Raw genomic sequence first — 16003 nt, 5'->3', positions numbered from 1 at the left:
CCCATAGAAGTCTAAGGGGGGTGCGCAAATGCACAATAAGCTGTGCAAATCCACCTGGAAAAGCACACAGCAGGACCTCAGTAACCTTTAGGCCTCCTTCCCACGAACGGATTTCCGCCGCGTAATTCGCGGCGAAAATCCGCTGCGTTGCACGCAGCTATTAGGTTCTATTGAACCTAATAGCTCCATGCTCACGATGCGTAATTCCACCGCGGAATTACGCACCGCGATTTCTCCCGTCCTCACCCGCAGCATGCTCTATTTTCTGCGGGTGAGGACGGGCTGTACGCACTGACGGCTTCCATTGCAGTCAATGGAAGCCGTCCATTCACGCTATCTCCCGCTGTAACCAGCGGGAGATAGCGTGAAAAAACGCTTTCCCGCCCACCGCCGAGCGTCATATGACGCCAAATGACGCGGTCCGGCCGCGTCACGTGACACGGCTGGTGACGCGAGAGCGGTGGGCGGTGACGAGCGGTGACGAGCGGTGACGCGGCGGTGGTGGGCGGGGAAGCGATTTCACGCTATCTCCCGCAGGTAAGTATAGGGGCTCTGGGGGGCGCCGTGACGGGCTTCACAGCGGAATATTACGCTGCGGAGCCCGTCACGCTCGTGGGAAGGAGGCCTTATAGCCACTAAAACAAAATATTTTCCCCCAAAAATTGGTTTTGTTATGCAAAAACGAAAAAACCTTTTATATATATATATATATATATATATATATATATATATATATATTGTGAGACGGTGACCGGCAAGGTGCTGGAGGGCAGGTATGTGTCGCCTAGGATGCTCTCCTATGCTGCCTTGGGGAGCGCTTAGGCAGATGCGTGCCACCGAGCAGCCTGGGCTCGGGGGAGGAAGCCGGCAGTATAGTGTTAGTAGCACTAAACCACTAACACGTTGTAGTACGTAAGTGGCTCAAAGCCACATAATCCGGGCCGGCTTTTCCTGGAGTGACCAAAGTGAAGGGTGGAATGGTCACTCCCACGTACCAGGTGGGGCTGGTACCAGGCCTTATAAAGCCTGGGCCTACTGGGCCAGAAGGAGAGCTGAGACCTCTGCAGGTCTGAGAGTCCTGGCTGGCTGTGTGCAGGAGCCATTTGTTTACCAGTACGCAGACAGGGACACTACATGTATAGTAAGTGCTCAGACGAGCAGGATTTACGTTATGTTTGCCTGATGTTAAGGCCTGTATTTTGCTTTTGTTTGCTTGGAAATAAACCCAGGCAAAGCCTGGACTAAAGACTTTATCCTATGTGTCACTGTCTCTGACTGCTTATGCCCAGGTTGCTACTGATCCTACACGCTAATCCCTCACATAATATATATATATATATATATATATATAATGTTGGTATTGTTGTAATCCTACTAACCCACAGAAAGAAAATGGTTACATCTAGAGATGAGCGAGCACCAAAATGCTCGGGTGCTCGTTACTCGAGACGAACTTTTCGCGATGCTAGAGGGTTCGTTTCGAGTAACGAACCCCATTGAAGTCAATGGGCGACCCGAGCATTTTTGTATATCGCCGATGCTTGCTAAGGTTTTCGTTTGTGAAAATCTGGGCAATTCAAGAAAGTGATGGGAACGACACAGCAACGGATAGGGCAGGCGAGGGGCTACATGTTGGGCTGCATCTCAAGTTCCCAGGTCCCACTATTAAGCCACAATAGCGGCAAGAGTGCCGCCCCCCCCAACAACTTTTACTTCTGAAAAGCCCTCATTAGCAATGCATACCTTAGCTAAGCACCACACTACCTCGAACAAAGCACAATCACTGCCTGCATGACACTCCGCTGCCACTTCTCCTGGGTTACATGCTGACAAACCCCCCCCCCCCCCCACGACCCAGTGTCCACAGCGCACACCAAACTGTCCCTGCCAAGCCTTCAGCTGCCCTCATGCCACACCACCTTCATGTCTATTTATAAGTGCGTCTGCCAGAGGAAAAGCAGGCACACACTGCAGAGGGTTGGCACAGCTAGGCAGCGACCCTCTTTAAAAGGGGCGGGGCGATAGTCCACAATGCTGTACAGAAGCAATGAGAAATGCAATCCTGTGCCACCTCCATCTGGAGCTGCACACGTGGGCATAGCAATGGGGAACCTATGTGCCACACACTATTCATTCTGTCAAGGTGTCTGCATGCCCCAGTCAGACCGCGGTTTTTTATAAATAGTCACAGGCAGGTACAACTCCGCAATGGGAATTCCGTGTGCACCCACAGCATGGGTGGCTCCCTGGAACCCACCGGCGGTAGATAAATATATCCCATTGCATTGCCCATCACAGCTGAGGTAATAAATTCATGTTTAATGCAGGTGGGCTTCGGCCCACACTGCATGCCCCAGTCAGACTGGGGTTCTTTAGAAGTGGACACATGCAGTTACAACTCCCTGTGCACCCACAGCATGGGTGGCTCTCTGGAACCCACCGGCGGTAGATAAATATATCCCATTGCATTGCCCATCACAACTGAGGTAATAAATTCATGTTTAATGCAGGTGGGCTTCGGCCCACACTGCATGCCCCAGTCAGACTGGGGTTCTTTAGAAGTGGACACATGCAGTTACAACTCCCTGTGCACCCACAGCATGGGTGGCTCCCTGGAACCCACCGGCGGTAGATAAATATATCCCATTGCATTGCCCATCACAGCTGAGGTAATAAATTCATGTTTAATGCAGGTGGGCTTCGGCCCACACTGCATGCCCCAGTCAGACTGGGGTACTTTAGAAGTGGACACATGCAGTTACAACTCCCTGTGGACCCACAGCATGGGTGGCTCCCTGGAACCCACCGGCGGTACATAAATATATCCCATTGCAGTGCCCAACACAGCTGATGTTACGTGAGCTGTAATGCAGGTGGGCAAAAAATTAATTTCATTACACTGTAGGCGAGGGCCCCCAAAAATTGGTGTACCAACAGTACTAATGTACCTGAGAAAAATTGCCCATGCCCAACCAAGAGGGCAGGTGAAACCCATTAATCGCTTTGGTTAATGTGGCTTAATTGGTAACTAGGCCTGGAGGCAGCCCAGTAAAAATAAAAATTGGTTGAGGTGAAAGTTTCAACGCTTTAATGAGCAGTGAAACGTATAAAAATTGTTTACAAAAATTATATGACTGAGCCTTGTGGGCCTAAGAAAAATTGCCAGTTCGGCGTAATTATGTGAGGTTTCAGGAGGAGGAGCAGGCGGAGGAGGAGGAATATTATACACAGATAGATGAAGCAAAAAGGTCCCCGTTTTGGATGGTGATAGAGAACGATGCTTCCATCCGCGGGTGCAGCCTACATATTGTTTATGTATCGCTGCTGTCCGCTGGTGGACAAGAGAAGTCTGGGGAAATCCAGGCTTTGTTCATCTTGATGAGTGTAAGCCTGTCGGCACTGTCGGTTGACAGGTGGGTACGCTTATCCGTGATGATTCCCCCAGCCACACTAAACACACTCTCTGACAAAACGCTAGCCGCAGGACAAGCAAGCACCTCCAGGGCATACAGCGCGAGTTCAGGCCACGTGTCCAGCTTCGACACCCAGTAGTTGTAGGGGGCAGAGGCGTCACCGAGGATGGTCGTGCGATCAGCTACGTACTCCCTCACCATCCTTTTACAGTGCTCCCGCCAACTCAGCCTTGACTGGGGACCGGTGACACAGTCTTGGTGGGGAGCCATAAAGCTGTCAAAGGCCTTAGAGAGTGTTCCCCTGCCTGCGCTGTACATGCTGCCTGATCTCTGCGCCTCCCCTGCTACCTGGGCCGCGGAAATGCGCCTTCGGCCACTAGCGCTGTCGGATGGAAAGTTTACCATCAGTTTGTCCACCAGCGCCCTGTGGTATAGCATCATTCTCGAACCCCTTTCCTCTTCGGGAATGAGAGTGGAAAGGTTCTCCTTATACCGTGGGTCGAGCAGTGTGTACACTCAGTAATCCATAGTGGCCAGAATGCGTGTAACGCGAGGGTCACGAGAAAGGCATCCTAACATGAAGTCAGCCATGTGTGCCAGGGTACCTGTACGCAACACATGGCTGTCCTCACTCAGAAGATCACTTTCAGGATCCTCCTCCTCCTCCTCCTCCTCCTCCTCTGGCCATACATGCTGAAAGGATGACAGGCAAGCTGCATCTGTACCCTCTGCAGTGGGCCAAGCTGTCTCTTCCCCCTCCTCCTCATGCTCCTCCCCCTCCTCCTCCTCCTCCTCTGGCCATACACGCTGAAAGGATGACAGGCAAGCAGCATCTGTCCCCTGAGCAGTGGGCCAAGCTGTCTCTTCCCCCTCCTCCTCATGCTCCTCCCCCTCCTCCTCAACGCACTGAGATATAGACATGAGGTTTCTCTGACTATCCAGCGACATATTGTCTTCCCCCGCCTCCGTTTCCGATTCCAAAGCGTCTGCCTTTATGCGTTGCAGGGAACTTCTCAAGAGGCATAGCAGAGGAATGGTGACGCTAATGATTGCAGCGTCCCCGCTCACCATCTGGGTAGACTCCTCAAAGTTTCCAAGGACCTGGCAGATGTCTGCCAACCAGGCCCACTCTTCTGTAAATAATTGAGGAGGCTGACTCCCTCTACACTGCCCATGTTGGAGTTGGTATTCCACAATAGCTCTACGCTGCTCATAGAGCCTGGCCAACATGTGGAGCGTAGAGTTCCACTGTGTGGGCACGTCGCACAGCAATCGGTGCAGTGGCAGATGAAACCGATGTTGCAGTGTCCGCAGGGTGGCAGCGTGCGTGTGGGACTTGCGGAAATGTGCGCAGAGCTGGCGCACCTTTCCGAGCAGGTATGACAAGTGTGGGTAGCTTTTCAGAAAGCGCTGAACCACCAAATTAAAGACATGGGCCAGGCATGGCACGTGCGTGAGGCTGCCGAGCTGCAGAGCTGCCACCAGGTTACGGCCGTTGTCAACCGACCATGCCCGGTTGGAGGCTCAGCGGCGCAAGCCAGCGGTCGGTCTGCTCTGTCAGACCCTGCAGCAGTTCGTGGGCCGTGTGCCTCTTCTCTCCTAAGCTGAGTAGTTTCAGCACGACCTGCTGACGCTTGCCCACCGCTGTGCTGCCACGCCGCGTGACAACGACTGCTGGCGACGTGCTGCTGCTGACACATCTTGATTGCGAGACAGAGGTTGCGTAGGAGGAGGAGGAGGAGGAGGGTGGTTTAGTGGAGGAAGCATACACCGCCGCAGATACCACCACCGACCTGGGGCACGCAATTCGGGGGGTGGGTAGGACGTGAGCGGTCCCAGGCTCTGACTCTGTCCCAGCCTCCACTAAATTCACCCAATGTGCCGTCAGGGAGATATAGTGGCCCTGCCCGCCTGTGCTTGTCCACGTGTCGGTTGTTAAGTGGACCTTGGCAGTAACCGCGTTGGTGAGGGCACGTACAATGTTGCGGGAAACGTGGTCGTGCCAGGCTGGGACGGCACATCAGGAAAAGTAGTGGCGACTGGGAACCGAGTAGCGCAGGACCGCCGCCGCCATCATGCTTTTGAAAGCCTCCGTTTCCACAAGCCTATACGGCAGCATCTCCAGGCTGATCAATTTGGCAATGTGCACGTTTAACGCTTGAGCGTGCGTGGCGGCGTACTTGCGCTCGCGCTCAAACAGTGGCGCTAGCGACGTCTGGACGCTGCGCTGAGAGACATTGCTGGATGGGGCCGAGGACAGCGGAGGTGAGGGTGTGGGTGCAGGCCAGGAGACGGTAGTGCCTGTGTCCTCAGAGGGGGGTTGGATCTCAGTGGCAGGTTGGGCACAGGGGGAGAGGCAGTGGTGCAAACCGGAGGCGGTGAACGGGCATCGTCCCACCTTGTGGGGTGCTTGGCCATCATATGCCTGCGCATGCTGGTGGTGGTGCCTCCCCAGCTGATCTTGGCGCGACAAAGGTTGTACACCACTGTTCGTCGGTCGTCAGGCGTCTCTGTGAAAAACTGCCACACTGTAGAGCACCTTGACCTCTGCAGGGTGGCATGGCGCGAGGGGGCGCTTTGGGAAACAGTTGGTGGATTATTCGGTCTGGCCCTGCCTCTACCCCTGGCCACCGCACTGGCTCGGCCTGTGCCCACACCCTGACTTCGGCCTCCGCGTCCTCGGCCGCGTCCACGTCCTCTAGGCCTACCCCTACCCCTCAGCATGCTGTATTACTAGTAATGCAGAAACAGAACGCTGTAATTAAATGTGCCGCTTATTGGCCTGTGGTTGGAGGCTGACTTCGCTTACGGAACGCCAGGAAATAATTTGGCGCAAGCCTGCTGTAACACTTAGCTGGCTGCGTATGATTTTGTAGAACTACTACACCCAGCACACACAGACCCAGAACACTGAGCACAGTGACAGGCAGGCCAAATAGATTTTTTGCCCAATATTTTTTAGAAAAGGCCCACTGCCTATATTCAATCAATAATATATGTCTTCTGTCCCTGCCTCCACACTTCTGTCCCTGGACTATGTCACAGAACTGCAGAGTGTTGCACTGTTAACTGCAACACAGCGGTGATTTCAGAGCCCAGACAGAGCCAGGAAATAATTTGGCGCAAGCCTGCTGTAACACTTAGCTGGCTACGTATGATTTTGTAGAACTACTACACCCAGCACACACAGACCCAGAACACTGAGCACAGTGACAGGCAGGCCAAATAGATTTTTTGCCCAATATTTTTTAGAAAAGGCCCACTGCCTATATTCAATCAATAATATGTCTTCTGTCCCTGCCTCCACACTTCTGTCCCTGGAGTGTGTCACAGAACTGCAGAGTGTTGCACTGTTAACTGCAACATAGCGGTGATTTCAGAGCCCAGACAGAGCCAGGAAATAATTTGGCGCAAGCCTGCTGTAACACTTAGCTGGCTGCGTATGATTTTGTAGAACTACTACACCCAGCACACACAGACCCAGAACACTGAGCACAGTGACAGGCAGGCCAAATAGATTTTTTGCCCAATATTTTTTAGAAAAGGTCCACTGCCTATATTCAATCAATAATATGTCTTCTGTCCCTGCCTCCACACTTCTGTCCCTGGACTATGTCACAGAACTGCAGAGTGTTGCACTGTTAACTGCAACACAGCGGTGATTTCAGAGCCCAGACAGAGCCAGGAAATAATTTGGCGCAAGCCTGCTGTAACACTTAGCTGGCTGCGTATGATTTTGTAGAACTACTACACCCAGCACACACAGACCCAGAACACTGAGCACAGTGACAGGCAGGCCAAATAGATTTTTTGCCCAATATTTTTTAGAAAAGGTCCACTGCCTATATTCAATCAATAATATGTCTTCTGTCCCTGCCTCCACACTTCTGTCCCTGGACTATGTCACAGAACTGCAGAGTGTTGCACTGTTAACTGCAACACAGCGGTGATTTCAGAGCCCAGACAGAGCCAGGAAATAATTTGGCGCAAGCCTGCTGTAACACTTAGCTGGCTGCGTATGATTTTGTAGAACTACTACACCCAGCACACACAGACCCAGAACACTGAGCACAGTGACAGGCAGGCCAAATAGATTTTTTGCCCAATATTTTTTAGAAAAGGTCCACTGCCTATATTCAATCAATAATATGTCTTCTGTCCCTGCCTCCACACTTCTGTCCCTGGACTATGTCACAGAACTGCAGAGTGTTGCACTGTTAACTGCAACACAGCGGTGATTTCAGAGCCCAGACAGAGCCAGGAAATAATTTGGCGCAAGCCTGCTGTAACACTTAGCTGGCTGCGTATGATTTTGTAGAACTACTACACCCAGCACACACAGACCCAGAACACTGAGCACAGTGACAGGCAGGCCAAATAGATTTTTTGCCCAATATTTTTTAGAAAATGCCCACTGCCTATATTCAATCAATAATATGTCTTCTGTCCCTGCCTCCACACTTCTGTCCCTGGACTATGTCAGAGAACTGCAGAGTGCTGCACTGTTAACTGCAACACAGTGGTGATATCAGAGCCCAGACAGAGCCAGGAAATAATTTGGCGCAAGCCTGCTGTAACACTTAGCTGGCTGCGTATGATTTTGTAGAACTACTACACCCAGCACACACAGACCCAGAACACTGAGCACAGTGACAGGCAGGCCAAATAGATTTTTTTGCCCAATATTTTTTAGAAAAGGCCCACTGCCTATATTCAATCAATAATATGTCTTCTGTCCCTGCCTCCACACTTCTGTCCCTGGACTATGTCACAGAACTGCAGAGTGTTGCACTGTTAACTGCAACACAGCGGTGATTTCAGAGCCCAGACAGAGCCAGGAAATAATTTGGCGCAAGCCTGCTGTAACACTTAGCTGGCTGCGTATGATTTTGTAGAACTACTACACCCAGCACACACAGACCCAGAACACTGAGCACAGTGACAGGCAGGCCAAATAGATTTTTTGCCCAATATTTTTTAGAAAAGGCCCACTGCCTATATTCAATCAATAATATGTCTTCTGTCCCTGCCTCCACACTTCTGTCCCTGGACTATGTCACAGAACTGCAGAGTGTTGCACTGTTAACTGCAACACAGCGGTGATTTCAGAGCCCAGACAGAGCCAGGAAATAATTTGGCGCAAGCCTGCTGTAACACTTAGCTGGCTGCGTATGATTTTGTAGAACTACTACACCCAGCACACACAGACCCAGAACACTGAGCACAGTGACAGGCAGGCCAAATAGATTTTTTGCCCAATATTTTTTAGAAAAGTCCCACTGCCTATATTCAATCAATAATATGTCTTCTGTCCCTGCCTCCAAACTTCTGTCCCTGGACTATGTCACAGAACTGCAGAGTGTTGCACTGTTAACTGCAACACAGTGGTGATTTCAGAGCCCAGACAGAGCCAGGAAATAATTTGGCGCAAGCCTGCTGTAACACTTAGCTGGCTGCGTATGATTTTGTAGAACTACTACACCCAGCACACACAGACCCAGAACACTGAGCACAGTGACAGGCAGGCCAAATAGATTTTTTGCCCAATATTTTTTAGAAAAGGCCCACTGCCTATATTCAATCAATAATATGTCTTCTGTCCCTGCCTCCACACTTCTGTCCCTGGACTATGTCACAGAACTGCAGAGTGTTGCACTGTTAACTGCAACACAGCGGTGATTTCAGAGCCCAGACAGAGCCAGGAAATAATTTGGTGCAAGCCTGCTGTAACACTTAGCTGGCTGCATATGATTTTGTAGAACTACTACACCCAGCACACACAGACCCAGAACACTGAGCACAGTGACAGGCAGGCCAAATAGATTTTTTGCCCAATATTTTTTAGAAAAGGCCCACTGCCTATATTCAATCAATAATATGTCTTCTGTCCCTGCCTCCACACTTCTGTCCCTGGACTATGTCACAGAACTGCAGAGTGTTGCACTGTTAACTGCAACACAGCGGTGATTTCAGAGCCCAGACAGAGCCAGGAAATAATTTGGCGCAAGCCTGCTGTAACACTTAGCTGGCTGCGTATGATTTTGTAGAACTACTACACCCAGCACACACAGACCCAGAACACTGAGCACAGTGACAGGCAGGCCAAATAGATTTTTTGCCCAATATTTTTTAGAAAAGGCCCACTGCCTATATTCAATCAATAATATGTCTTCTGTCCCTGCCTCCACACTTCTGTCCCTGGACTATGTCACAGAACTGCAGAGCGTTGCACTGTTAACTGCAACACAGCGGTGATTTCAGAGCCCAGACAGAGCCAGGAAATAATTTGGCGCAAGCCTGCTATAACACTTAGCTGGCTGCGTATGATTTTGTAGAACTACTACACCCAGCACACACAGACCCAGAAGAGTGAGCACAGTGACAGGCAGGCCAAATAGATTTTTTGCCCAATATTTTTTAGAAAAGGCCCACTGCCTATATTCAATCAATAATATGCCTATGCCTAGTTTTTTTCTCGAACCCTACAGTGAATAGTTTGAACTGAACATCTGGTGTTCGCCCTGCTTCAGTGATTTTTTATTAATTCAAACTAGATAAAGAAACATTTTCCATTTTTCTATTTTCTGATTATAGAATTCTTAATTTGGTTATCTATATATGGGGGCTGCCGTCCTTTCTGAGCTACACTTAACAGCATTTAGAGATATGTTTTACAGCAGCTTCATGGGCCATTCACACAATGGAGCTGACCCATTCACCTGTATGGGAGATTGTTTTAGACATGTTCTGTGATCTGTACAGTATTGTGCAGGGAGGAGAATAGATAGTCACAGCTTACACCTCTTGTGAACGGTAGATCCTGTGTTATCTACATATAGGTGTTTACTCTCAGTGTAATCCTGCCTGTGATGTTAGTGAAGTGACTAGTGCAAAGCTTTTTCTATAGAACAGTAAGTAACAGACTATTATTGGGTTCTTTGGTCAGTGTAAAAAAATATAAAGTTTTAAGAATTTTTAAATATAGAGATTTTGACTGACAGTTAAAAAAAATCACCCAAAATTCTTAAAAAATATGTGTAACACAAAAATGTAATTTATATAATAGGTCACTATCCGATAATACATTCCCTTTAAAAAGTGTAATGAAAAATATTGTGGAGCTACAGTACTTTATGTGCTTCCACAATAGCACAGTGCTGTACCAATTTGTTAGCTATTTGAAGCAGCTACTTCATTCAGCAGTCGGTATAATTGGTTGAAAAGTAAAACGAGCAATGGGGGACAGGGATTCATCGCTATACAACCCTGGTAACTAACAACCGAGAGGATAATAGGTCTCACTGTCACTGTAGCCTTCATGTCCTTTTCCTCTGCAAGGGAATAAAGGAGACTAACAAGTGCATATAGGGATAGGACAGGAAAATCAATTATGATTGTTGCTATGGGGTTCTCACTTCTATGTGTGGATAGTGGAGCAGCGCAGGTACTTAACTGGCAAGACAGCTAGTGGAGTGGCATAGATATGCCACTTAAACGTCATGCAGTGACATTAACCCCCTAGTGACATGGCTTATTTTGGACATGAGGAAGCAAACATTATTTAGGGATTTTAGTCTCCATTTTTCAAAAAACATAACTTTTTTAATTTTCCATCAACATGCCCATATGAAGGATTGTTTTTTTGTGTAGTGAGTTGTAGTTTTTACTGGTAACAATCTTTGGTTACATATAATGTATTGCATAACTTTTATTAATTTTTTTAGAGGACAGGGAGAAAAAAGCACCTAAATTCTTTTTTTTTTTCTACAACGTTAATCATGCAGCATAAATGATGTAACTAGAGATGAGCGAACATACTCGTCCGAGCTTGATACTCATTCGAGTATTAGCGTGTTCGAGATGCTCGTTACTCGAGACGAGTACCACGCGATGTTCGGGTTACTTTCACTTTCATCTCTGAGACGTTAGCGCGCTTTTCTGGCCAATTGAAAGACAGGGAAGGCATTACAGCTTCCCCCTGTGACGTTCAAGCCCTATACCACCCCCCTGCAGTGAGTGGCTGGCAAGATCAGGTGTCACCCGAGTATAAAAATCGGCCCCTCCCGCGGCTCGCCACAGATGCATTCTGACATAGCTGAGGGAAAGTGCTATCGTGTTGGAGCTGCTATAGGGAGAGTGTTAGGAGTTATTGTAGGCTTCAAGAACCCCAACGGTCCTTCTTAGGGCCACATCTAACCGTGTGCAGTACTGTGGAGGCTGCTTTTTGCAGTGTTGCACTTTTTTTTTTTTTGGTATATCGGCCGTGCAGAGCATTGCGCCCTGCAGTAATACTCCAGGGACAGAAGTGTTTTGATTGAATATGATGCTATCACTAAGAAGGAGTCAGTATTCCCCCAGAGATTCCCCTTTAAAATAAAAAAGATCAAAGTGGTAGCAGCACCAGCCCTTGTGGTAGGCTGCTACCACTTTGATCTTTTTTATTTTAAAGGATATTTCTACCATCCCATGCACTTTCTCCTGATAGGGTGTGATTCCTCCCAGGAGTATTTCCGTTTGGTCTCTACAAGAAAAATGTGCTGGTGAAGTGAAATCTTTTACTTCCCAAGCACACTCTTGATCAAAATTTTTTTTTTCCACTAGTAGACCAAGGAAACTTCTGGCTAAACTTTGAATTTATTAGTGGGGTTGACCCTCTCAGTAAACGGCTGTGGTTACACTATATCCACTACAGGGTAGCCTCTGACGATCGTCAAAGCCGTAATATGGTCTTTTACTAAATACGAGCCTTTTTGCTCTTTAGGTAATAAGGTATCCCTCATTATACTAGTTCTGTGGGGACTATCTACTGGAGAAGCAATCTCTATATGTTCTTTGTGTGTCCTTCGGAAACTTGTGTTTCAAGTTCCCTTTTAATATAATATTTATTTAAGGTTATATTTTAGTTTTTTTCTCGAACCCTACAGTGAATAGTTTGAATTAATAAAAACATTTTTTAGGTGATAGAGTCCCTTTAAGTCCAACAAACGCATGTAACTGAGGGGGATAAATACTGTAGTTTGTCCTATGCTCTTACCTTAGAGATCTCTATAGGAACATGATACCACGTCTTAGTAGTATAGTGTTGCTTAGCTTCTATGATTTTGATGACAATGCCATGCAAATAATTTTTCATTGAAATATTATATAGAACCAGTTCATTTATCTCCATTTTCCATGGATCACCCAATAAACACATTTTCCAATTGTGTGTTAAAAACTACATCAAATAGTCCAAAATACAGAAATCAAGCATTGTTATGATTTGCAATTTTGTCATACATTCTAATTGACTAATTTCTGGATCCTTAAAATATAATAACCTGATTATTTACTTTATATCAGTGTCATCCTGTTTCAAATTTCTTCGGTTATGCACCAATAATTTTTTCAGCTTTTTAGAGCTTTCTAGTGACATTTTCATGATGTCATCAGTCCCAACTATTGTACCTAAGATTAATGGTTGAACTAAGCACTGAAGTTTTGGGGGACTGTTACATTGTCCAACCATCCCAAATTAGTGGATAGTGTTGCTGGCACCATATATGGAGTACTGATACTTCAGCTGTAAAGGAAGAAGGAGCATGGTGGTTTAGTGGTTAGCAATGTTGGACTTCTACCATGTATTCCCGATAATAAGCCCTACCCTGATTTTCAGGGGCGGTTGAAATATAATCCCTACCCCATAAATAAGACCCAGCTACACTACATGAAAAAACAAACAGCAATATTCACCTAGCAGGCGCCATCCAGGTCCCTCCCGTCGGCCTCAGGTGCTCCTGCAGGCTTCCAAAAAGTCCTCAATGCCGACAGAGCAACTCTTCCTGGTAACGGGTCTAGAGTGCCCCACCTCCAGCAAGTGATTGCTCTGATTGGTTCAGGAGCGCTGCCACGGCCAATCAGAGCCGGTGTTCGATGAACCAATCACAGCCATTCATTGAATGACATCATTGAATTCCCGTGATTGCTTCATCGAGCGCCAGCTTTGATTGGCCAAGGCGGCACTTGTGAACCTATCAGAGCAATCTCTAGCTGGAGGTGGGGTATTCAAGCCTCGTTACCAAGAAGAGATGCTCTGTCTGCGTTGCAGACTACATAGAAGCCTGCTAGGGTGAGCACTGGAGACCAGAGGGAGGGACCCAGACAGCGCCTGCTAGGTGAATATAAGATACCCCCTGAAAATAAGACCCTGTGCCTCTTTTGGGTCAAAATTTAATATAAGACATGGTCTTATTTTCGGGGAAATACTGTAGGTTTAAATCTGACCAAATACAATATCTGCATGAAACTTGCATGTTCCCTTTATGCTTCTTCTTGTTCTTCTCTTTCTTCTCCTCCCCTGGATAAAGAAGAAGAAGGAGCATGATGGTTTGGTGGTTGGTACTATTGCCCTGCAATGCTGGAGTCCAAGGTTCAATTTTGGTTATAAACAACATCTCCATGGAGGTTTCAAATTCCATGCAGATGTTATCCCTGGTCAGATTTGACCCAGCACTACAAGATAATAGTACTAACCACTGGGCTACATCAATTGAAGAGGAACCACCATCATGTTTAGTCCTAGTTTTAGGAGTTTTCATGAACTTCTGGTTCAGCAGAAACAAACTACCTGAGATTTGGGTCTCGCTGAACAGAACTTTTAGGAATGTTTGATCCAACTCAGTCTGTACAGGTTTGGTTGGCTTATATCTATTTATAACGCTTGCAGCTTTTTTTCAAGTTGTTTAGAATCCTTTTAAATGTCGTTTAAGTCTCAATAATGAAATGTTGTGAATGTAAGTCAAAATGGGGTTTATACAAATCCATACACATTCTGCAAAACCAAGAGCATTCATCTGTGTCAAATCTGTCATGTGTGAATATACCCTTATAAAGACATTTGAAGCATTTACAATGAATATTACCTCTAGTTGTTGTACGTGCCACAGTGGAACACCAACCAAGCCTGCTGCTAGCCACACAATACCTGAAATAAAGATATGTAATAGAGTTAGGTCCCTTTCACATAGGCGTATTTGTACACACAATGCACAGAGAATAAGACCCATGGGTTCATTCACATGCGCGTATTTGTTCTGCGCATTTCAGTGGCTCAATTTTCCTGCACATTTGCACACCAAAAATCCCCTCAGAAGTCAATGGGGATGCACAAATGGGCACAAAATACATTAGGAGATGTGTGAAATACTACGAAATTGCGCAGGAAAATGAACACATCTGAACTCATTAGACTAATTAACCATTTCACAGAATACACTGATGCATGCGCAAAGAAGATATTGTTCATTCCGCAAATACGTACTCCAGTGCACACAGATATGCATATGCCGATGTGAAGGGGGCCTTAGAGATTTTACATGGTTTGTATGCACACAAATATTTTCCGATCTGAACATTTTTAGATTTGTAATGAAATCGATAATATTGCTGAATGTAATTGGGGGCAACAGGATTCATTTCTTGAGTAACTGTAAGAAACCCTTAGAATTAGCCACCAGGAATTTTTATAATAGTTCTGTTTGTGCTGACCATGGTCTCTATCAGTGATCAGTGCTTAGGACAGTCACGTGTAGAAGAGGTATTGTCACATTTAATACCTAAACACATATGAACTAGTGGTCATTAAAGGTTCTTTGGGAATACACAACCAACTTAGAAGAATTCTATAAGAAAGTTAAGATGTTCTTTTAAATAATTTATTGATATAACTACAGATTACGGATTGTACCAACCCCTTCTTCTGGTTCAAAATGCTACCCAAGAGTGAAATACATGATCATGTATCTTGTAATGGTAGCCATGTCTTGCTTAGCAGTTGAGGAGCTACAGTGCCTTTGGACCCTAGGCTGTGACATTATAGGAATTAATGTTGCCTGCTTAATCTCACCTTATTCTGCTGCCGTATACTCTCTTTTCAGCAGTATTTGATGCGTTTTTTGAGCCAAAACCAGAAGTGGATCCAGCAGGAGAGAGGAGTATAAGTCTGTCCTTTTATATTTCCCTCTTGAATATGTTTCTGGCTTTGGCTTCAAGACAAACTCCATCAAAAACTACAGCATGAGGGCCTATTCTCATGGATGTATATCAGCCGAGTTTTCACACCCAGCCCATATACGCTGCCCCTCTCTGCAAGGGGAGGGAGCGGGATGGGGCAGGAGCTAATGTGCTGAGCTCCCACCTCTGCCCCTGTTTGCAATGGGAGGGGCAGGCCAGGGTGGAGCTAAACTATGCCTCCAGCCTGCCACTCCCATTGCAAAAAGTGGTGAGGGGCAGAGAGGAGGCGGGGGCTCAGCACACTTGCTCCCACCCCAGGCCGCCTCCTCCACCTTGCAGAGAGGGGCAGCATATATCGGCCAGGCATGAAAACCTGGACGATATATGTCGATGTGAATAAGCACTTAAAAAAAACTTTTGTATAAAATCATTCCTATTAGGATCTCAATAAACATCATATTCAGGATCATGTTGTGTGCTGAAGTCAACTATTAAGCTAGTCGTACATATTAGATACAAGTTCGCCACATCCAGAATCTACTATCTAATACCTTTACTTTTTTTTTATTTTTAAATATGTTACTGTATGTGTTATATTG

The 16003-nt window shown here is 46.8% G+C and overlaps 1 protein-coding gene across 1 annotated transcript in view; it reads right to left on the bottom strand.

The window, feature by feature from the left end:
- Nucleotides 1-16003, bottom strand: part of QRFPR (pyroglutamylated RFamide peptide receptor) — a 62521-nt gene that overhangs the window by 7928 nt on the left and 38590 nt on the right. The window contains exon 3 of the mRNA XM_066574712.1: nt 14315-14376. Coding sequence (XP_066430809.1) covers nt 14315-14376 — 62 coding nt within the window. The remainder of the gene's footprint in view (nt 1-14314; nt 14377-16003) is intronic.

This window comes from Eleutherodactylus coqui, chromosome 7 (genome assembly GCF_035609145.1).
Source record: "Eleutherodactylus coqui strain aEleCoq1 chromosome 7, aEleCoq1.hap1, whole genome shotgun sequence".
NCBI lineage: Eukaryota > Metazoa > Chordata > Amphibia > Anura > Eleutherodactylidae > Eleutherodactylus > Eleutherodactylus coqui.
This window is presented reverse-complemented; position numbering and strand designations above follow the sequence as displayed.